At 38.8% G+C, this 24,878-nt stretch overlaps 1 protein-coding gene across 4 annotated transcripts in view; it reads left to right on the top strand.

Annotated features, from left to right (window-relative positions):
* Positions 1-24,878, top strand: part of STXBP6 (syntaxin binding protein 6) — a 250,811-nt gene that overhangs the window by 181,622 nt on the left and 44,311 nt on the right. For all 4 annotated transcript variants that reach the window (XM_058429767.1, XM_032179909.2, XM_032179910.2 and 1 more), the window contains 2 exons: positions 17,092-17,222; positions 18,148-18,313. In XM_058429767.1, coding sequence (XP_058285750.1) covers positions 17,178-17,222; positions 18,148-18,313 — 211 coding nt within the window. In that variant the 5' untranslated portion in view covers positions 17,092-17,177. The remainder of the gene's footprint in view (positions 1-17,091; positions 17,223-18,147; positions 18,314-24,878) is intronic.

The following is a 24,878-nucleotide window of genomic DNA, read 5'->3' as shown; positions in this document are numbered from 1 at the left end:
AGGGAGTGAGCAATCTTCCACGGAAAAAGCAAGTGGTTTTTTTCTCCCTCCATCTCTTAAAAATTGCTGTTCCTTAAAATTTGGAAGTTCCCGTTTGGAGTGCTCAGTGAATACTAACTTTAGTTTGTGATCCTACAGATGCTTCCCTTATCTCATTTGTAGGGCAGCAGAATTGACAACGAAGAGCTTTTGCATCTGCACATCAGCAAAAGAAGGCATCTGTCTATCCAAGGTGGGCACGGTGGTCTATGCATTGTTATACATATTGTCTTAGGAAAAGAGTATGCACAGGAGTTCAGGCAGACACAGCCAGCATCAGTTATGCTTGGACACTGATCCTGCATTCTTCTCCTACACCCTCATTGTTCCGTAGTCAGAGAAGAGTGAACCAGGGTGTGGACTTTCATCTGCACAATGAATCTCCTTACAAAAGAGTCCTCAGGAAAAGGGAGAAAGTTAGTGGTTGTTGTCCAACACTAAGGAAGAAAAACAAATGTCGCACGCAGAAGGCACTGACCTTTCCCGTACTTCCTTCTATGGGGACGCCACAATGGCTTGAGTCCAGAGATGGAAGTCACTGTTTTCATTGTTCATTTCATTAGAATCCCAAACCAATCACATCATAGCCATTTCCACTCCACCTTTTACTCTGTTACCTCTGGAAATGTGGCTTTTTCACCATTCATTGGGACACAGGGGAGAGTGACTACTCTGTGTGTTCATTCTTTCTCCCCTGAGGGATTCAGTTTCTTCTCTTTTCTTTGAGTCTTTCTTCAGAACTTGCCTTCCTCTGAAAACTGTCCTGGCTCTTCTGGCTTGTTCAACCCTTATTGAATGGCCTTGAACTACCATTTCTTGCTTGAATTTTTTTTTCATCTAAATGTAACCTGAAAACCCTTGAGAAGAAGGGGCTATATTCTATTTTGCCTAGAATACCGAACTACTAATAAACAAGATCCTATTGCAAGGTTATCAGGGGATACATTTTTATTTGAGGGAGGCTTATGCATTCTGAATTTAGAATCTTTTATAAATTCATGATGAGTTTGGCTAAAGCTTCCCTTTGCACTACCTGTAGGGGAAAATACTTCCCAAGCAAATGAACAGAATGAATAAGATATGTACAAAAACAGCTTAACCTATTAAATTACAAATAAAAAACAACCTGGCAGTTTAGGACCAACCATTTGCTTGCAAATTGCATGTTTCCTGTATGTTTCTGAATTAGATTCGGTACAACAAAGTCCCAAAATGAATGTTACAGAGAAAATTCAAAAACATTTTGGGAAAGGCAAGAAGTGTGAGCTGGATTTCTGAGGAAAGCCAAGTGGCAGAGGGAGGATCTAGACTTGGCCTGTGAAGGATGGACACATGTTAGATTTGGAGGAGGTGGCTGTGAAGGCATCCCAGGCATGCACAGAGTTCTAACTATAAGGATCTAAGGATGATGGCCTGTGGTCAAGAGGGCAGCCTTTGCACTACCACTGGGTGGACCCTGGCATCTCCCTACTCTCATTGACATCCTTGACCTCTTTAGCAGAGACATATAGGAGAGAAGCATTCACTCTATCCTTGTAACAACATCACACTGTAAAGTGGCCTTTGTTAGTCACTGTGTCAGTCACTTCCTCTAAGGCTGCTTAGAATTGGGATGATTTTGTCAACTCTTAGGGTTTTGTGATGGCCTATGTGTCTGTGCTATACAGGGTCTCAAGTGCCTTGGAACTCCAAAATGTGCATGCCTAGCATTGTATGTTATCACTGACTTCAGGTATGAAGTCACAGCAGCTGAGAAAAGATTCAATAAAAAGACACTTGGAGAACTGTGGCCGGTTATCTTATTTGTAATTCCTAATTTGCCAATGTAGGTTTGCTTGCCAGGCACAAATACATTTGTCTTTCATCCTTTTTTTTATATTTTATTTTGCATTTTACTCCTCAATGCTTATCTTCTGAGACACATTTGGATTTCTTATTCATACTAGAGAGTGTCTAGGAATCTGCTGATTTGCTAATAGACTAAAATTTCTGTTTGAAAAAGTAAGTCTTCATGGGAATTTTGGCATAGTTTAGTTTCTCTGTTTATTTGTTTAATATTGTTAGTTCCTGGAAAATTTTCCTTCTTTACAGAAGTGCTGGTACTGCTTAGTGCTAAGGTATGCAGGAGGCCCAGCAAAGGCTAATTAAGAAATTACTCTGTTGGCCATGGAGGTCTGGGCCCATGGAGTCAGATGGAGGCACCAGATTGTTAGTAAAGACTCTCAAGCAGATGCATTGCCTTTGTGTCCTCACACATCCCAGAGAGGCAGGTTCTTATAAAGTTACTAGCTCTGATGAGTCAGGTGAATGTTTTGATCCGTGGTCCCAGGCAATGATATTTGAGTTTAGGTTATGGAAAGACATCAGAGTTCCTGCGTTAGTGATATTCGCATTTGGAAAATGTGCTCCATTCTTATCACAAGCCCTCCAGGCACCATCCAGTAGTGGGCCATGGCTTGAAAGCAGCAACGCCATGCAGACAGTCCTTGCTCTGGAGAGGAGATATTTTATCACTTGCTTCTGCAGGTAGTAAATATTCAGCTGGTTGCTGCATTGTGAGTGTTCTTGTAAGCTTTGGCCCCTGGCAGCGTCATCTGGCACATTCGTAATGTACAGCTTGATGAAGCGAGACCTACAGCACATATTCATGGAAGTTATTCTTTCTCCATGGGAGTTATTCAAGCCATGGCAACTACCAGTTACACCTACCAACAGACTTCACACAACACCTTTCATTTTTTTAATCTTTTCTTCCCCAGTACCATCTTCCTACTTCCAACAACCTATCACCTAATATTAATAGTGTTCATTCAGTGGATATGCACTATTGATGTTTACTGTGTGTAAGGAACTCTGCTAAACACCTCGCTCTACTTTGATTGGGAATGGGAGCTGGAGAAGGGATAGAAGTGGAAGCCATGCCTCTCCGGTGTGAAATTTTTTAGCGAGGAAAGGAAATAGCTTTTTCTCCCTTAAGGAGTTTAAAATGCCGTATGAAAATAGTGAAAAAAAGAACATAATGGGATGCAAAATATTGGTGTGGTTTCTAGAGAAAAAAAAAAAACATGTTTCAAATGTCAATTACATTTTTCTCTGATCTCTTTAAGAATGTGGCCAAAGAATGAGCCTATAAAGCACCATGGCAGATAACAAGAGGGCCATGAGCATGTAGCATCATAGTTTTTTAAAATGCTGGCATACTCAAATAGCAGTACTGACCAGTCCAACTCTGAATGTGAACTTGTTGTGTTTCACATTTTTGTGATGCATTTTTAAACCATTCTACTTAGATCTGAAGGGGGACATGGAGAGCTCAGCTAGGGCCAATGGAGGACCACACAGGTGGTGGTGATGGGGTAGGGAGTCTATTTAGGAAGACTAAATGAACCAGGACAATTTGAACATGAAGAAAACTGGAGACCGTTTAAATGACAAATTTCAAGAATAGAAAATATAAGCAAATTCAAATGGCTGTAGTCATAACCTGAAAGAAGAGATTCTTGTCATGCTTTTTAAGTATTAGGATGGGTTGTAAGTTATTATTATGAGAGTAAAAAAAGTTAGAAAAAAACACTGAAATAATGTATCTTAGAAGGTAACATGCCCAAAGGTAACATGTGGAGTGGAGAATAAATGTCTTGAGATATCTTCCCACTCTATAACTCTGTATTACCTTGATTACATGTAGGCAGAAGTACAAACTGTACGTGTAAAATCGGTTAAGTGAACTTTATGTCAAATTGGTGTAATACGCTGAACAGAACTTTAGTTTGTACATTAAAAGAATGCAAAACATTGCTTTTGAAAGGCCAATAGAAGTTATAATTTGTAGTGTTTTCTTGATGTAAGGACTTCACATGTTTGGCCCCTCGTTAAGTAAGTACAGCTTTAAACCTAGTATAGGTTACCTTCCAATGCAGAGTTGATGATTTCTGCCTCAAATTTCAGTCAAAGTAAACTGAGGTTTTAGTACCAAAATAATTTTATGCAAAGGGTTTGAAAATTCAAAATTAGTAGGTCTGTTTACTGGTATGTATGATCCTTCAATAAATTTATTATCTGCCTAACACAAACCATACTATACATAATGGTTGTTCCTGTTACTCAATTTTAATATAATGCCCTTACCTTCACAGTGGAAAACAGTGACATCCAGTATAACTAGGGAACCATACTTCATAGTGTAGACACCAAAAAGTTGGATAAGCACTGAGCTATATCCCTGAACCCCATGGAACAAAGTTTAGGGACCACTTTTAGTGTTCACTGAGAACAACAGCTTCTCTCTGTCATAGAGTAATGGCTCAATCTGGTGACTGTTCTCTGATTCAGATTGGCTTTATCGGAATAATCTCTACTTTAGGCTGTAGAAGTCTGAGGGAGGAGAAGATACCATGAGACAGGTGGATGGAAGTGTGCAGACGTCATGACCAGCCGAGTTTTGAGAAGAGCGTTTTGATAGTTGTGGCTCATCTCCTTAAAATGGTTTGTCCTCCAATTATGTTGCGATTTAGGCACAAATTATCAGTGGAGAATTGAATAGAGAAAACTGAGCATATCACCACTTATCCAGCACCAGAGAGTCGGGTGTTTTATTTCTTTTGTTCTGAATCTTCATCAAGGCCATGCTCTGGAAAGACCCCCCAGGGATTTTTCTTAGGAAGAAATCATTTAACACAAGTGGCATCATTTATTTCAGGAATGATTCATAGGCTGCTACATAAATACTAATGATGTGCATAACAATGTGTTTCACCTTGGAATCTGCACAGATGTCGCAGAGATGCTGGCTTTCTTTATGAGAGAAGCTGCTCTTTACCACATAGCAGGATTTGGTAGTCAGGTGTGCCTGCTTATTCTTTTTTTATTTCCCCATATTGCCTTAAATGACCCTGGATTTAAAAAAAAGAGATAGCCAAAAAAGAGAGTAGGGTGGGTGAAATATTGCTGATCACAGTCACCAGTACATACAGCAAATAGGTGGTTATTTGTGATCGGAATGGAAATATGTCATGTGATGCATATTTGAGTTAAAACTCTCAGTGGGGCACCCTACCAGGTACCTGAAGAATGCAAAGACATAGTCTTGCATTTTCAGGTTATTTGCAGTCTGATAGATGAGATAGCACATGCAGGTAAATAAAAATACGAAGAATTATCTTTATTTTCCTGACATGTACAAAATGTGATGTTCAATCAGCAGTGGCCTCCAACTCATTAGGCATTGCAGTACGAACATGCCTGGGACTTGGTGACTCACCTTGAAGATTTTGGTCTGGAGAATCAACTGCAATGACGAGTGGGTTAGACTATCCTTTTTCTCTCTGTTTTTACTATTACCATCTGGTCTAAGCTACTGGCAGCGCCTCTCTCCTGGGCTATTGCGGTAGAAGTTCCAAAAGGATTTCCCTGTTTTCATGCCCACTCCTGCCATGACCTCTTTGACCTGCAGCAGTTGGAGAACATTTTTTAAAATGCAAGTCAGATCCTTTGACACTGCTGCTTCATGTTTACAAAGCCTTGTTCACCAGGGTCTCCATAATCTGCACTTGCTTTCATCTCTGACTCCATATATAGATATACCACAGTTTATCCGTTTTCCTGCTGAGGGACGTTTGGGTTGTTTCCAGTGTTTCGCTATTACAAATAAATCTGTTCTGAACATTTGTATACAAGCCAACACTTGGTATCCTTAGTATTTTTAATTTAATTTTTAATAATAGGTATATAATATTGTGGTTTTAATTTGCGTCTCCCTAATGACTAGTAATGTTGAGCATCCTTTTATGTGCTTATTTTCCATCCCCATCTTCTTTGGTGAAGTGTTAAATCTTTTGCTTATTAATTTAGCTTTCTTTTGTTGAGTTTTGAGAGTTTCTAAATGTATATTCTTGATACAAGATTTTTGTTGTTGTTTGTGTGTGTTCAAACAGAGTCTCACTCTGTCTCCCAAGCTGGAGTGCAGTGGCATGATCTCAGCTCACTGCAACTTCTGCCTCCCGGGCTCAGGCAATCCTCCCACCTCAGCCTCCTGAGTAGCTGGAACTTTATAAGCATGTGCCACCACACCCAGCTGGTTCCTGTATTTTTTGTAGAGACAGGGTTTCACCATGTTGCCCAGGCTGGTCTCAAGCTCCTGAGCTCAAGCAATCTGCCCACCTCAGCCTCCCAAAGTACTGGGATTATAGACATGAACAACTATGCCCGGCAGATACAAGTTTATCAGATATGATTTGCAAATACGTTCTCACAGTTTGTGGCTTGTCTTTTCATTATCTTAAAGAACACAAGTTCTTCATGAAGTCCTACTTATTAACTTTGTATTTCATAAATTGTGCTTTTAGTGCTATATATAGGAAATCTTTGCTGTAACCCAAGGTCATAATGATTTTCTTCTTTGTTTTCTTCTAAAAGTATTGTAATTTTAGGCCTTTACATTTCGATATATCATCCATTTCGATTTATTTTTTGTGTATAGTACAAAGTATGAACTGAAGTTCCTCTTTGTACATGTGGATATCCAGTTGTTCCGGTACCATTTGTTGAAAAGACTGTCCTTTCTCCATAGCGTTGCCTTTTCTCTTTTATTGAAAACAAGTTTTCCACATATGTACAGGTCTTTCCAGCCTCTCTATTCTGTTCCATTGATCTATGTGTCTGTCTTGATGTCAGTATTACATTGTCCTGATTAGTTTATTGTCTTGATCCATTTGTGCTTCTTGTGACAAAATACCTGAGACTAGGCAATTATCAACCACAGACTTTTTTTTTCTCACAGTCCTGGAGGTGCTGATCAAGATCAAGACACTGGCAGTTTCAGTATCTGCTCAGAGCCCAGTCTGTGCTTCCAAGATAGTGCCTTGATGCTGCATCCTCCAGAGAGATGAATGCTGTGTCCTCATATGGCAGAAGGGCAAAAGGGCCAAGCTAGTTCCCAGGTCCCTTTTAGAAGGCACTAAATTCATTCGTGAGGTTGGAGCTCTCGTGGCCTGATCTCTTTCTCAAGGGCCCACCTCTCAATACTGTTGCAATGGGGATTAAGTTTTAACATGAATTTTGCGGAGTACATAACCATCAACCATATTACACTTAGTTTTACAACAAGTCTTATAATCGGATAGTGTAAGTCTTCCAACTTTTTTTCCCAAAGTTGTTTTCACTCTTCTAGCCTTTTGAACTTCCATATGAGTTTTATAATTAATGTGTCGTATTCTACAAAAAAAAAAAAAAAAAAAAAACCCCACTGGAATTTTGATTGAGATAGCATTAAATCTTTAGATCAAATTGGGGAGAACTGACATCTTAATAATATTGAGTCTTCTAACCCATTACCATGGTATGTCTGTCCACTGGCATCTGTAGAGTATTCCTGTGGACAGACATACCATGGTTTGTTTGAGGATTTTTGCCATCTTAACAACATTAAGTCTTCCAATCCTTGAATATGAGGTATTTTTACATTTCTATAAGTCTTCAATTTCTTTCAGCAATGTTGTATAGTTTTCAGTGTACAAGTCTTACACTTCTTTGGTTAAATATATGCCTAAGTATTTTATTCTTTTCAATACTCTTGTAAATGGAATTTTCTTTGTTGCCTTATTGACTATTAGTCATGGTTCTCCAGAAACAGAATCAATAGAATGTGTGTATATACATACACACACATATACACATATACATATATGCACATATATATACACACATGGACATATATGTACACCCACACACATATATATAAAAGAGATTTATTTTAAGGAATTGGCTCACATGATCATGGAGACTGGGAAGTCCAAAATCTGCAAGGCAGGCTGGCGGGTTGGAGGCCCAAGAAAGAGCCAGTATTGCAGTACAAGTCCAAAGGCCTTCTACCAGCAGGATTCCTTCTTGCTTGGTGAGGTCAGTCTGTTGTTGTATTCAGATCTTCTACTGACTGGATGAGACCCACCCACATCAAGGAGGGCCATGTGCTTTACTCAGAGTCCACAGATTTAAATGTTAATCTCATCCAAAGTCACTCTCATCAAACCACCCAGAATAATGTTCGACTACATACCTAGGCACTGCAGGCCAGTCAAGTTGATATATCCATTACAACTGTGACGCTTGTTATTTTAGTGGTTTCATTTAGTTATTTTAGAGTTTATAGCATATATCTTTAGCATACTCTACCTTCAAGTGATACACTATTTCATTTATAGTATGAGAACTGTCAAATAGTTCACTTTCATTTCTCCCATCCCAAATTTTGCTACTGTTGCTATATATTTTACTTTTTCATATTTTATAAACTCAATACTATATCATCTTCATACCACATTTGTTGTACAGGACTAGAGCATTGCTTGTCTAGGCCTAATTATTCCTCACTAATGAAGCAGGACTTTTCTGTGTATTCTTCTCAGTGCCCCAGGAATCTTGAGGTTTTTCCAGTCTGGGTGATGGAAACAGGCACTATTCCCAGCCCTGTGTGAGCGTGAAGTACTGTATCCTCTATTCATTTTGAGTGATTATTTTTTAAACCTCAGGTACTTTCCTCACAAACATATGATGGGAATCACTCAGCTGAATTGCCATAGGCAAATCTCTGCAGATCTCTAGAGTTTTCTCTATGTCTCTCTTCTCTAGTACTCTGTCTTGAGAATTTTAGCCACCTTGGTATCCTTGGGTTCTCAGCACTCGCTTCAACTCAGGGAATCTGCCAGTCTCTTCCTGGGTTATTCCTCCCTGCACCACAGCCTAGAAACTCTTTCAAAACAGTAAACTAGGACAATTGTAGGGCTCACCTTATTCATTTCCCATCTCTCAGGGGTCACTATGCTTCATTGCTTGATATACAATGCCTTAAAAACTATTGCTTCATGTGTTTTGTCCGTTTTTGGTTACTTCAGGCAGGAGGGTAGACATAGCACTTATCTGAATTGGATGTAGCCACAGGATTAGAATTGTTGGGTCATAAAATATGTACATGTTCAGCTTTAGTAGATCTTGCCTAGAGTTTAAAAAATTAAAATTAAATTTTTTAATTAAAATAAATTCAGCTAATTTTAATTTTAGATAATTTTTATAATGTAGTTGATCTTGGTTTTAACCAGAGCATGTTCCTGGATTTTACTCCCCAATCGAACACAGTAGAGAGAGAAGGTGGCGGGTTCTTAGTGATACCATGCTTTTTTTTTTTTTTTTTTTTTTTTTTTAAGAACTTCAGTGCTGTATCCCTTCATTTACAATGTATGATTAAAAATACTGAAGAAGGGATGATGGTGGTAGTGAGGAGGCAGGAGAGCCCAGAGAGCAGATAAATCTGCCTTTGCTTGACTGATAGCGGTAATTATATTTGACAGCTTATGCTTGCCAAGTAATAACAGCTTTGATTTTTCCAAAAACCTAGTGACATTATATGTTTAGTATCTAGTCCATTTAAAAATTCTCTCTCTGTTACTCTTTCTCCTTCAAATTTGAGTCTCTTTTTTTTTCCCTTTGGAATGTCCTTCTCACATTAAAGGATATCCATGTGCACATGACATCCTTCCATGGTTCTTTTAGACCTAATCTATGTGTTGAAAGAGGAAGCTCAGCAGCAGGTGCATGGTATCTGGGAGCATAGTCACAGGCCCTTCCCTCACCTGCTTCCTTAGCTGCAGAAACGCTTCCATCTCTTCTCGTTGTAAAGGGTTTCTTAGTTCTAAGAATGCTTTTTAGCCGTTCTTCTAGGTAAAATATGCATTGAATTTCTACCATGTATGACATTTTCCTGAAGAGAATTGCTGCTTGCCCTACGTTTTTCAGTATATAATGGATAATGTTAAAGGAAAGCATAACATTAAAGAAATCTCTCTTTCAAGTTTTTATTTTCAGCCTTTGAGCTTCTTGTGGAGAAACTTAATACATTCTTGAGTCAGGTGGCTGCTGCTTTGAAGCCTTTGTTTTTTGATACTCTGTAAATCTCGCCTAAGAATAGATCAAAAATGATGTTTACATCTGTTTCTAAAATTGAGGAAGTAAGAACAGAATAACACTTTATGATTGTAGTTAACCCCTTCCATTATCTTCCTTGTCTAATACCATAGGTGGAATTGGATTTAATCCCTTTCAGAAACCATCCATGGTCACAACTCTGGGCATTTACTGTCTTGCTTGGACCTGTTTATTTGTTTGTTTCACAGTTATATTACGTGAAACAGACGTGTTATATAAACTTTCCATATAAAATATAACTATTAGTTTGCAATAGCTAATATTAACTAGGTTTTATAATTCATCGTATGTGTTCCCTTTATCTAAAATGCATGCAAATTTATTTTCTCTGCAGGTCTATGGAGAAATGTCTAAGGAAGTTAAAAAAATCAAACACATTGGGCACCCTTTTGGGTTGTTGAATCTCCATGAAATCATATTTTCAGGAAGCCTGAAACAAACAGAATTACTTAAGAGAGATGCTGCTACAATAAGGATTGCAGGAAAAGAGATTGTTATAAGAGGTTTTCACCCCTAAATTGCTTTCCTTCTAGTCTCTTGATGTTTCTATAACTTCTTGGTTATTACCATTTTCTTTACTCTTACTTGTAGTTCTTGGGATACTCCTCTTTTCTAGTAAGAAAATGTTCAAATACCTTAAAACTGTGGCTGAATTTTGAAACTAAACAATTGAACCTGAAGTAAGTTCATGGTTTCTTGTGGGCACAGGAACTGTTCTTCCTTTTGTTGAGGAGCCATCAAAGGCATCAAAGAAGCAGCCACCTGACTCAAGAATGTATTAAATTATCCACAAGAAGTTCAAAGGCCAAAAATAAAAACTTAAAAAAAGCATTCATTCCCTCACGGATTTATACATGCATACCTCAGTTAGCACTCTGTATCCATTATAATACAACCATATCATGGTCCTAGTCTGGGGAGGGCAGTGGGGAACTCAAGCCTTCCAGGGGTTAAGGTTCCTGATTTTAAGGTTAAAATGTAATAGTCCAGGACTACCTGTCATTTACTTGAAAAAGAGACTGTCCTTTCAAAATAAAAATCTACATATTTTTACATTTAATAAAATTATCAACAGAATAAAGAAGGTTTAAAAGGGACTAGATTTTAAAAGTACTAACTAGATCTCATGTGGGCCTGTGCCTGTAGTCCCAGCTACTCGGGAGGCTGAGGCAGGAGAATGGCGTGAACCCAGGAGGTGCAGCTTGCAGTGAGCCAAGATTGTGCCACTGCACTCCAGCGTGGGTGACAGAGTGAGACTCCGTCTCAAAAAAAAAAAAAAAAAAATTGCACATCCCAAAAGTAATGCTGCTTCCTTGTTGGCATGTGGAAGTATTAAAAACCAGCCAGTATCTCCTGCAAAGTTGGTGTAGGGCAGGCACTTGCTGTATTATTTGCATAGTTGCTAACTACTCTGGACGTAGTGCTGTGCCTTCATATTAAAGCAGCCTTCCTATAGAATTTTTTAGCAAGGTGTTTTTTATTTTTCTCCTTCTACTGAAAGACTTACCCAAACTGCTTTACAAAGCAAGACATTGTCATAAAGTGGTTCCTTTTTGGCATCCCTTTTGGAGAAATTTCCTAGACTTTCCATTATCTCTTCCTCTTCTGCTTTTGGAGATGAGAATGTGGTACATAGTTGGATACCTAGGAACTAGTGATACTAAGGAACTAGTGATTCAAAATCAGGAAACTTTTGTCTGGAAAACCTTTTTTCTTTGTGATTGTCTTTTCAGTAGACTGAGGAAATCTGCTTCCCAAAGCCCTATGCACTGATTTTATTGTTTCCTTCCCCCTTTGGGGTTAATGGAGCAGGGACTGTTTAAGGGCATCCTACATTTTTCCCCAGTGGCTTGGTGCACATGACTGAAGTACCACCATTTTTGTTGTTGCTGTTCTTTAGAAAAAAAAAAAAAAGAAACAGGCCTTCCTTAAACATACAGATTTAGGTCGGGCATGGTGGCTCACACCTGTAATCCTAACACTCTGGGAGGACAAGGTGGGAGGATCACTGGAGCCCAGGAGTTTGAGACCAGCCTGGATAACATAGACCCGCATCTCTACAAAAAAATTTAAAAATTAGCTGGGTATAGTGACACACATCTGTTGTAGTTCCAGCTAGTTGGGAGGCTGATGAGGGAGGATCGCTTGAGCCCAGGAGATTGAGGCTGCACTGAGCCATGATTGCAACTGCTGCACTCCAGCACAGGCAACAGAACGAGACCTGTCTTGAAAGCAAAACAGAACAAAAAACGTGCAGATTTAAGTATCCCATGTCAGACCCCTTTGGATCCTATTGGGAATCTGGCCAGAGAGCCAGATTCTAAGATGGGAAAGAAGAAACAGAAGGAGGAGAAGGGGAGGGCCCCAGAGACAAACTTGACCATTTCATAAGTTGGTCTGGTTTGCAACTCTGGGTTACTTAGCCTGCAGGGTCTAAACATTTACTATGTCCCCAAATTATAACACACTAAGAAATAGTGTGAGAACCAAAAGATCAATCCTGTGTGGAGAGCACCATGCTCCATTTCCCACTAACTATAGCACAGAGGATGTTTCCCTGTTCTGAAAGCATTTAAGGTAACAACCTAGATATTTTTGCTTTTGTGCTTTATAAACATTCAGCCATCTTGGCTGACAGAATTGCTGACACAGCAGCCTCAGACCTGATATTTGTTTCTCATGGATATTGTGAAATCCACCTAGAATTATCATACATTAGAGCTTTGGAAGAGCAGTAAGGAAACTAGCTCCAAATAATTATTTCTCACCTTGGCCACGTAGCCTGTTCTGTCACCACAGCAGCACCAAGAAGCCACACTCAGTTACTTCCTGAACCCTCATTTCAGAAGCTTGCTTTTTTCTTTTCCCTTAGTCACCTCTGGCACAAGTCACACAGCAGCCCCGATAATATTCTATGTGAATACTGCCTCTTTTTTTTTGCCTCCAGATTATTTGTTTTTCATCAGCACTCTTGTTGAAATCAAAATATCTGGTGGTTAGACTCCAGCAGAGCAGAGAGCTGAGGCATACCACAAAACACGGACCTTCACTTAACTGTAAGGTCAAAAGAGGGCTGCGCGTGATGAAAGTTTAAGGCATCTTAGGTATGTAGGTGTGGTAAATTCCGCTTTTTAGCCACCCTGAACATCAAACTCTAGCTATTTGGTGCAATCTGTTTTTCTTTTGCCCTCTCTTTCTTTCTTTCTTTCTTTGAGAAATGGCCACATAAAGTTATAAAGTAATTCAAGTTCAATGTGTATAGTAAATGTATAAAAATGTGTAAAAAGATGTTATTCAGCTATCTCAAATATGAGATAGTTGATGTACAGGTGGTATATACTGATTGTTTCCTTTAACATTTTAAGGATATTTATTTTATTTTTAGCCACTCTAAACATCAAAACTATAGCTATTGGGGGTGCAGTCTGTTTTTCTTTTACCCCTTTTCTTCTTTTCTTTCTTTTTTATTTTTTTGAGAAATGGCCACATAAAGTTATGCAATAATTCAAGTTTAATGTGTATAGTAAATGTAGAAAAATGTGTAAAAAGATGTTATTCAGCTATCTCAAATATGAGCTAGTTGAGGATGTACAGGTGGTATATACTGATTGTTTCCTTTAAAATAGTATTTTAAGGCTATTTATTTTAAATAGATAATTTGCCTCCTAGGCCAAACTGGTTTTCCTTTTTGGAATAGTTGAGGGATTATGCTGTGAATAATGAGAGTGTAGGCGTAACAGTGTGGCGTTTTGGAAAAAGTGGTCTTTCAGCCACTGGACCTTGAAACAGAGGATCTGCCTCTGAATCTTGGCAGTATATGAGCTCTTCTCCCATTTCACATAACAAGCAAGTGACTTGTCTTTCTGTCTTTCTTCATTGGTCTTTGTTCCCTCTTCTACCAGTTCTACTTTCCTGACTTGTTGCAAGACCAAGTTTGATATGACATGGTCTTTGTTATTGGCTGGCTTATTGGTTTTTAATTAAAAAGAATTCTCTGACTGGGCACAGGCAAGGTCAGTGGTCTCCACCCTTTGAGTATAGCAAGTTTTCGAATTTTGTTTGTATAAAATGTCTCGTGGAGGGGCCATTTTTAAAAAGAGCTCTTTAAACCATTAGTTGATGAGACAGAGATGGTACTCCACTGGAGCAGTGATGGCAGTGATATTCTGGATATTCTGGACATAATAGTTTGTGTCACTGCTTCTTAACCAAAGCTGAAATGTAGTATCAAGTCTACATGAAAGCCAAAGAAGAGGCACGAAGCCATGAAAACCATGTGGTTTTTTCAGAGCTAATAGCAAAGCGGCCTGAATTGGGTTGTCCCCATGCTTCTCCCTGTCTCTGACACCAGCACAGGAAGCCGGAGAATCGGCTGCTTCTGAGTGGTCTGCAGTATTACCTGGGAGTCATGCCCACCCTATTCCTTTAAATGCCTCTGTGTTGGTCTCTTCCTTGTGAATGTTGAAGGCATAACGGAAATTCCCTGGCCTTTAAAGTCATTCAGAATAATGACTTTGGGAGTCTGTAGCATGCAGCTGTATGATATTACTGATCCAGATAATTTGGTTGCATTTTCCAGGGTGTGCTGTCAATTAGCTTTCCTTTGGAAAGAGAAGGTAAATCACTGTTTTTCACTAGACATCTGAATTTTGTGTGACTGGCGTATTTTTTATCAGCTACTGACTCCTAAAACAACAAAACAGTGAAATAGTTAAAACATGTTTTCCTCAAGTATGTACTCAAAAAGTCGCAATGGTGTGTGTGTGCAAGTGTTTTGATTTCAGAAGGGGAAAGTCTTAATTTAACTCTATACAATGTGTATATAATAATATAATTTTAAGGCACCTGCTTCAAAATAGAAACTAGGATGCTGGAGATAATAACAATAAACAAAAATTAAATCAAACCAGGCTCAGTGCCCAGGGAAACTAGCCAGACTCCAAGAACTGGGCAAGGAATAAACTAATAGGGGAGAAAAGGCAGGAATGGATAGAGTTGCAGCTGCCTCCATTAAAAATGACTGCTCTGCAGTGTGATCACTGTGGAGGAATTCCATGGGGTCATTTGTCATAATATTGGGGTTCCTGCATGCCTCATTTCAATGACAAACTTTCAGTGGAACTTACCTTCCTTAGATGTGAATCTTAAAACATGCCCGCAATATACAGTGATCACGAGTTGTGTTTAAGCTTTTAAAATGCTGTAAATTACTTGGAAGCAAATGGACCAGAAGTAAAAATAGGAGCTCATAACAACTTTAAAGTTAGAAAGAAAGCCTTCATGTTTCCCAGGCTTAAATGTTGTATAATTTACATAAACACAGGAGGAAATTCTCTTTGTGTGTTGAGGGGTGTGTGTCTAATACAGGAACCCATGTTTTCCTGTTATTGAAAAACCTTTTTTAATCTTTTAAGCACATTTTAAGACCTGCCTGTATTCCAGGTGTCTTGGTTTCTTTAACATTAAAACGTAAGAGCAGGTCACAGCCATCAGAGAAACCTATTAGGTCTCCCATTTGTGTCATAGGAGACACCAAAAATAAATGAATCAAATTAAATGGATAGACAGAGTCCTGGGCAGACTGGTAATACTGCCTGAATTCAATTAGAGGGAATGGTTGTTCCTATTTGTGAACAGAAGACTATAAAATTTCATCTGATTGTGGGTGTTAAGGGGTTGATGACTTCTTAATCATAAAAGTAAATATAATTGGTATGAAATATTCAGAAGTTTTTAGCAAATATAACTGAAATAATGGGTGATAAACCAAAACCTTATTTGAAGTTAAAAACAAATCTTCACTAAATTCTGGTTGGAAGCAGAGAGAGTAGATAGTACTCAGGACATAAACGTGGTTTTCAGTGCTGGGAAAGTAGGGTTCTCGCTAGATCTAAGGGCAGTGGCCGCCTTTCCTTTGTCTCTGCTCTCCTGCTTTAATGACCCCAGACAATGAAAGTGCAATAAGCTATGGAATGCATGAACTGTAGAGTCTTCCTACTCACCAACTGTGATTGGAGTAGGTGCTTTCTGTACTTCATCCCTTAAGAATTCTTTTTGCCATCTGTTGAGCATCTGCATAGTTATTCGAAAGTGTGGAATCTGTGGGGTGATTTGAAACAAAGAATATGCCACAGATGCATAGTCTTCAGCAAGTCAGTAATTAGGATCATCTTCAATATAGCCAATAATGATTTCTACTTTCTGAAGTTCCTTTCTATTTAATGTGCTAATTCCTACAGCCAGGGTTCAGGAGAAGCTTGTAGGAAATCCCTATAAAGACCATTAATTACTTCCTATCCTTGAGTCTCCATGTTACAAAGTAGGCAGATGTAGAAATATTCAGAGTGCCTCTCCTAGTGCCTGATGCTTGACATCAGTCTGAGAGGTGATGCTGTCCATCTTTAGCACAGAAAGGCTTAGGGGAAGAACTCACTGAGACTGAGAGGAGAAATTGTCCTTTTCCTACAGGTGTGGAGGTGTGCCCAGAACACCAGATTCAATCATAATTAGATGCAAACTAGATACAAACTGAACAATATTAGAGAGCCAAATCGTTTGGGGATTTTTTGACTTAGGTATTACTCCTCATCACTGAAGCCTAAGATGTTTACACTGGACTATAAAACTAGAAATATACCTTGCAGTTCTCTAGGGGAGCCAATTACCTTCATTTCCTTTAAAATTCAGCCTTTCCCAATGAACCCTACCTGATGCCTGTCAGTACTATATGCTTCTTTTCCTGCAAGCTGTAATTGTGCACTTGTAGCCTCCATTGAAAGTGCTTGGTGTTATTCACTTAAGTCATTTTCAGTTTGAATGGATAAAGACATAAATGAAGCAGCCCTTACAATTATAATTATATTGTAAACTGCTTCAGAGTGGAGATTATAACATCTATTTCCTTTACGTTCACCCCTGACCAAAGGCACACATATTTATTCATATTCCCTCCTTTCCCCCTCTACCTTCTCTGTTATTATGCATATACACAGTAGGTGTCATGTAGAAACAGCACTGAATGTGGAAACAAATCACCAGCTTGCGGGTGTACTAATCTGAGTGATGTTTTCTTGGCAGTGACAAACAAGAAACCCACACAGGCGTCCATTACAAAGGTCAAACAGTTTGAAGGCTCCACATCATTTGTTCGGAGATCACAGTGGATGCTCGAGCAGCTTCGCCAGGTTAATGGTATCGATCCTAATGGGGTGAGTGAATTGTCCAATGCTGAGCAAAGGCGTTCTTTTCACAAGATGACTCTCTGATTGACCTTGGTAGGGGTGGTGGTGGTTTGAATCGTTCTTAAGAAGGCTATTTCTCTATTTCAATTATGTGATTAAAACTTTTGGATACATAGTCCTTTCTTATGGGAAATTATAAATCTTTTCATCATGTTTAATAGAGGAACCTAAGAGAATGCATATTGAAAAAATGTGATCTCCGGTAACATTGATCAGCAAAGTACGAAGTTCAGAGTGCAGATAATCATATCAGTGGTTATCAATATGGAAGAAAAAAGACATGTTTACCAAAACCTCATTTATCTCCTAATGGCACCAATGACAAGGTGTATTTACCAAAAATCAAGTAAATGAATGGCATCTTTCAGTATGCATTGTGATCCCCTTGCTTTTAATAGGAGAAACATTTTATGGCATAGTTATCTATTCAAAGTACATTCCCGTTGCTCACTTGCACACCTCACAAAATGCTAATAATGAAGAATAATAAAATACAAACTGTTATTATAGACTAAAATAGCAAGAGGGAATCTTCCTACTAAAGTTTAGGGGCCAGCTTAATATAGGTCATTGCTGAGAACCTAAAGGAATCCCTTTTCCAGGAAATTGGGAAGATAATACATGGTCTGAATTCTGACATTTGTCAGTGTTTAGTTAGGCTATCTCAATCTGTGTGATACTAGTTTCCTAGGAACATGTGTCAATACTGTAAGATTTGGGGTTTGCTTCATAAACAGAGAAATGTAGACCCTCCATACACTTGGATAAAGATGAGCCTTATGATTGCGATCAAAGTCTTTGTTTTAGCTCTTATAAATCTTTTGACAAGAGTAATCTAGAAACAGCAGTTTTTATAGATTGAGATTAGTAGTTATTTCATTGTCTTTTCCAGGATTCGGCAGAGTTTGATTTGTTGTTTGAAAATGCTTTTGACCAGTGGGTAGCCAGCACAGCGTCAGAAAAGTGCACCTTCTTCCAGATCCTCCACCATACCTGCCAGAGGTACCTCACAGACAGGAAGCCAGAGTTTATTAACTGCCAATCCAAAATTATGGGAGGTGAGTGGACATTGTGTGACTTTAGTCATCCTGTTTCTTTAGACTCACTTTTACTTAAGAAGTTAGGAGTTCAGTAGCATAATTAAAGACAAAAACAAGAGAAGAATCAATATGCTCAGAGCTAGGCAACATAAGAACCATTCCAGGGAGTTTATTGTATGGTAAATTTAGACACAAAGGTATGTTTTCACTCTTGTCCAAAAGCTGGTCTTTTTTAGAATTAGCCTTCTAGTTCTTATCTGCACTTAGCTAAGATTATTTGTATGATGAGAACAAAACTGCTCCTTTATTAGAAAAACCTTTTATTTTGGTTTATTTACCACCTTTTCTATAATTTCATTGCAGAACACTATTTTCTGGGTTTCCTTTTTCTATTTTTTCTCAAGATGTTTTACAAATATTAATATAAAAATTCCAACAGATGCTTCCCCTTTCTTTCAAAAGCAACTTGTGTTTATTCCTTGAATGGCATACAGAGCTGAGTTAGGATGAGTACAGTAAGCCACTGTAAAGGGGTGAGTACCAGCATTGGCAACATAATAAGAAATATTTAGAGGGTGCTTAGCACATTTTTTAGGTGGCATTTCTTTTTAGAGAATTGAAACTGTGCTCAAAATGTAAAAGCCTTGACAGCTCTGTGAGTTGGGGAAGAGTGTTTATATCATTGGTCTTTTCACTGACCTGTCTCTTGGTTTTGAAAGACGGTTTTTAAAAATGCACCAGCTTTGCCTTAATCAGATGTTAAATGAAGATCACATTAAATACATCACATCTTCTCCTTGGGCTGTATATATGTTTCATGTGAACATACAGCAGAATCCATTACTCTGTCCTAGCAACTGACACACATACTGTCATTTCGCTATTAGTTACTAGAAGTTGTATAGAGAAGTTATTATCCAGTTCTTTGGTAGTATCCACTGAGGTGTTGGCATTCCTTTTAAGTAGGAATTGCTTACATCACAAGAACCTTGAAAGGTCTTTCTTAGGTATTTATGCAGCTTATTTTATTATAGTTTCTCTGTTTAATCCCAGGAAAATACAAGAGGTGATGAATGGTGTATATTTTTTCAAGGAGTCACATCCTATGGTACAAAAGTGAAAAATATTAGACATAGATGTTTAAAGGAAAGGGAATTTCAAACACTGACCTATTTGGAAAATATAATGAGATATAGCTCTGTATCATGTCTGCGCCACCAGTGCTCTTGAAATGGCTATTTTGAAAGTCCAGCCTTAACAGACTTGGCAGAAGGTTGAAGCACACCGGGCTTAGGACCACAGATGGCCACATTTTCAGTGAATGGAAAGTTGGCCAGGAAATCCCAGGTTTCCCTCATTCTTCATTAGGTGGAGTTTGCTCTGATAGCCTAGAATCACATTTGTTTCTTAATCTTCAGTTCCTGCCATGAAGCATTTTTCTCATCCATGTCCATATGGTCAGTAGCTTGCATGGCTAGCATGTAAGCGCAGAGTCTCTTCTCAAAATCATATGACATTATGGATTTGAAATTTCTCTTGCTGTTGGTGAAAGACTCCCCTCAAGCATTCCACTTCTTCATGTTCCATCCTGGGCAGGGTGGCCAGAAACAGACCAAGTGCCATAGAAACTACCACACTTCCTCAGAATGGAAATGTGGATGGAAGCAAAAGGGCCACACACTCACTGTCCTTCCAAGGGAAACAAGTTACCTCCTTCATTCTAAGGTTAGGGATAGCTTTGCTGACTCTTCCTCTTCCTCCCTTAATAGACTGCACTAGGCAGTCCCCCTGCTCTGTTGCCCCTAAAGGTCTCATTTCTTCTCTAGGAACAGGCTTTTTGTTTGATTCATTCAATTACAGTTCATCATCCAATCATACAATAAATGAGAACTAAGAACCTACTACATGCTAGTCACTGTGCTACGTATTGGATATAGAGAATAATTCTATATTTGGTCCCTTAATAGACCCTAATTGCCACTACTCAAATCCCAGACTGATAGATCCCTAATTTGTTCTTTTGCCTTCCTGAATATCCTCAGACCTTCCCACACAGCCCCACCACACTGCTTCTGTCCATCATTGAGCCAGCCCTTCAGCTTTCTTTCATTGCCTTGTGAACCCCAAATTATGCAGAGTTGAGACGGGAACACATATGTCCAATGTTAAATTGTTGGTACGTGTATTTAGGCAAGCTGAATATGGGTTTCCTGTAGTAAGAAAAAATTAGAATAAGTTAATGAAACCAAATGCCAGAATTGCCTTTGCCCTGTGTGACTGTAGGTGTGTCTCTCGGCTGCTCTAGACTTCAGTTTTCCCAGGTGTCACATGTAGAGGTTAGACTAGATGCTATATAAAATCTCTTTCAGTTCCATCATTTTGAAAGTCTGTAATTCCTAAATTATGGTTTTATTGTGTAGGTTAATTGCTTCTTATCTAAAGAATCAAATTAAAGATTTAGTGCAATTAAATATTGACAAGTCCTGGATTACTAAGGAAGGCACAAAAAGGTTTAAATTAAGCATGTAGTAATTTGTTGGCAGCACATATAACCTTAATGAATGCAGCATGTCTTAAACAGTTGCTTATCCTTGATAATAGTTGTGCCAACGTACCCTAATAAATTAGTATGCTGATTAGTCTTCTTTTCTGCCAGTTATCATGCTTCTGAGACTTCAAAATTAGGTGCTTCTGGGGCCACTACATTCTGACCTCTTTAACTTTTGGGTATCTTCCACATCTTTAGGATATGAAATCTGTTGCCAATTTCACAGTATCTTTTGGTGTCTTCCTATAGTATGGGCCACAAGTCCTAGATACAGTTGTTTCTTATACCATGCAATAGGATAGTTTTATGATTTTAAAGAACTAATACTGGTGTTAGTATGCTGCCCAACACCAGATTCTGTACATATGTTATCTAATTTAATTTTTATAACAGACTTTGGAAATATACTTTATCAACTCCATTTTATAGAGAAGGAAACAGAATCAGAGAGATCAAATAGCTTGCCAAGGGTCATATAACTAGTAAGTAGTAAAGATAAGATGCCAGGGCAGGCCCACTCATTGGCTCCTTAAAGTCACTGAGTGGCATGCTCCAGGAAACACCATTGACATTGTCTTTGTTATGAATGGTGCCCCCTAGAGTTGTACATGAATTGCTGGGAATATTTTAGCCACTACATTCGTGGGTATTAAAAAGGGAGGTGGGAGAAAACCCGCCTATATGGATAGTTTTAACTTTTTTCCTAGTTTTGTCCCAGGAAAATATTTAAGATAATTCTTAAGCTATTTTTTTCATCCTAAGAACAATCGAGTCATCAAGCACCTTTAAAATCATCTTGCTTTTTGTTTTTTGTGTTTGTCCACCAGAACTTCAATAGAGGAAATAGATGAAAGCACTGGGAAGACAGTGCAGCCCTAGCCACTTACGGGGCCTCTCAGGTAGTCCATGTCAACCTAAAATAATGAAAGGGTCGGAATCTAGATTAAAGAGAGTTTAAGTGCAAAGGTTGAGGACAAGCCCACCCAAGAAGCACAGATTCCTAACAATGGAAGTCAGTGTTACAAAGCGTAGACGTGTGAGATTGCTTATGTAGACAAAGCCTGGGGAATTTTAGCAGAATTTCAACATCTTTCTGTGTAAGGCTTAATACGTAGTCACAATGACCTGATTAGTTCAGATGGTCCTTCTCTTTTGAGAAAGGTACGTTTAACATTCCATTGCAGTTACTGCAGATGTAACTGTCATGGGGTCTCTGTTCAGAGCACCATCTAGTCTGAGTTAGGTCAGGAGATAGGTCAGGACAATAAAGAAGAGAGTTAATCTCTAACAAAGATTGGTGATTGGAAGGTAGAGGTCTGGTCTTTGGTCTCCTAGTCATTTACAGAACAAAAACAATGAGGAAGAGAGTTAAGCTATAATCTAAGAAGTAGAATTGCAAAACATGCTGCATGACTCAGATCACAGCCACATCTCTCTCAAGGCTTAAAGTGTTTTGGGGATTCCAACAGCTTTTAAATTGTATTTATTCTCACAGCTGTATCTGGTCCAACCCTGTCATTGGGAAAACTGAGGCCCAGCAATTTTGAATGACTTTGTCAAGGCCAGGGACTATGCAACAACCTACAGAGATTGAAGGCAGAGGTGTGGAGCCAGGTCTGGCTGCTGAAATGTGACATGACCTCATGAGTGACAGGGGTCCCTGAAAGTAAAGTCTTTAGTTCATATGGTTTGGATTTACTTCTTCTGAGATGGTAGCTTTTATTTTCTCTGTGTTTATTGTAAACAGAAATGATGTTATACTGTTATACATGTGATGACACATTTGTACTTCAAAGGTGCCTCAAAGGAGTTAATAACATGTTATTAGACTCCAGAGGAGGGACTTGCTTTCAGCTAATTCATTTCAAAGAGACGTTGAGAGTGATGGTTCTATCGCAAAGACAAAAAACCAAACACCACATGTTCTAACTAATAGGTGGGAATTGAACAATGAGAACAGATGGACACAGGAAGGGGAACATCATAGGTGGGAATTGAACAGTGAGAACACATGGACACAGGAAGGGGAACATCATAGGTGGGAATTGAACAATGAGAACACATGGACACAGGAAGGGGAGCATCACACACTGTGGGGTGGGGGGAGGGGGGAGGGATAGCATTAGGAGATACGCCTAATGTTAAATGACGAGTTACTGGGTGCAGCACACCAACATCGCACATGTATACATGTGTAACTAACCTGCACGTTGTGCACATGTACCCTAAAACTTAAAGTATAATTAAAAAAAAAAAAAAAAGAGAGAGACGTGGTCTGCCCCAAATAGATTGTCAGTATAGATAATGGGGGTGCCATGTTAGGTCAAGGTCCCAAGGAAGACTTTCTTACTTTACTTACATCAGTATTCTTTAAATGTGAGCAAATCCCACATGGCTCCCACGTTGCTATTTCATTTGTGTTGACCAATTTATAATGATTACTGTTGGTCTAGTATTCATATGCCTAATACTGTGAACTGTAGAAATCTTTGGTGATACTGGCAATTTCTGTATTAGAACCACAAAGTAGGTTCTTTACAAACCCATTTTCTTTTTCATTAAGATGTATAAATTATTTGCAAGAAAAAATAATTTATTCTTCAAGATAAACATAAACTGAAGCATATCCAAGCCTTTTCCTTGAACTCTGAGCCGGAATACCCTAGCTAACTCATTCAGTTCCCTCTTAACTATTTCACCTGTTGTATGTCATCCTTCAGTGATTCCACAAGCATTTAGTCAGCACTATGTAAATGTGCTAAACTAGCTGTGGAGATCCAACCACACAGTAGGCACCTTCACCAGCTTGACTTACTTTCTGGACATATCGGATGTAAATAGACATGAAACATTGCCATGACAGCAAGGGGATGGCTGAGCTGGAGGTTAAAGGATGGTTAGCAGTTGCCAGACAGACAAGGGCAAGATGAAATTAGCTCTCTCTTATTGCAACAGTTAATCCAGACAATTTTATTTCAATGTTAGCTGTATTCAGAATTTGAATGTGGCAGATTGTTTTTTCACAAAGCAGGCTATTTTGAAGTGCCATATATTTTCATCATCATCAAAGGGTATTTCTTAAGCATTACGCTTCTATGCACAGCCCTTCAGATGATAGTATAAAGCCCAGACTTCAGAGCTCTATTAGAATTCTAGGGACACAGATGTCTCTGATGTCACCTTCATACCAGGCTGGCCCTCACTTGCCCCTGCTGATTGGTATGCTAAAGGAAACCCAATGACTTTACTGTGGATTCCCCCAGGAGAGGATAGAATCTCAGGATTCAATCAAACTGTGACTTTGTTTGTTCTTTTCTTCCAAACAATACAAAGTCATCCCTAGGTGAGGTGTGCAACTATTTCACCTTGTGTGTGTCCCAGGTGTGGAAAAAAAAAAGCGATGGTGTGGTCATTCTTAATCCCAGTATATTAATATAGTACTTTAAAGGAATCTATAACATTTGCCATGATTTTTATGTTATTTTTCCTTCTGTTTTAACTCTGTCAACGAATAAAGACTTTGGAGGGTGAACCTCACACTCCTACGCATGCTCCAACCAGGGGTGCATTAGAATGAATTGTTTATTTCTCAAGAATAAAATCGTGTATAATTTTTCCCCTAGGGATCAAACTTCAATATCCTTGGGAGATGCACACACACATATTAGAGATCATAATTCACAGAGATAAGTTGTATTAAAACCACCATATGGTTGCTTCTTGATGCCTGAATGTAGACACAGAACAGCAGAGGAGGCCAGGCTTCTTAGCTGATTCACTGTTGTGACAGTGCAGTGAAATGTTTCTTATAGTTCTTTAAATCAACAGGAATCCATGGCATAGTTCCTCCAGTGACTATTTTTGTTGCCCTTGGAAATATAATAAACTTCAGTTTCCTCCACCAAGTACAAATGAGGAAAATGATTCATGAGGAACTAGCCCAAGATCCCACAGCCATTAAAAGATACAGCTGATGTTTCAGTCAAGACCTGCTGCTTAGTCCCCATCTATTAAATGGAGACTGTGACTTCCAAG

This window comes from Hylobates moloch, unplaced genomic scaffold, assembly GCF_009828535.3.
Source record: "Hylobates moloch isolate HMO894 unplaced genomic scaffold, HMol_V3 SCAFFOLD_16, whole genome shotgun sequence".
In the NCBI taxonomy this organism is placed as follows: domain Eukaryota; kingdom Metazoa; phylum Chordata; class Mammalia; order Primates; family Hylobatidae; genus Hylobates; species Hylobates moloch.
This window is presented reverse-complemented; position numbering and strand designations above follow the sequence as displayed.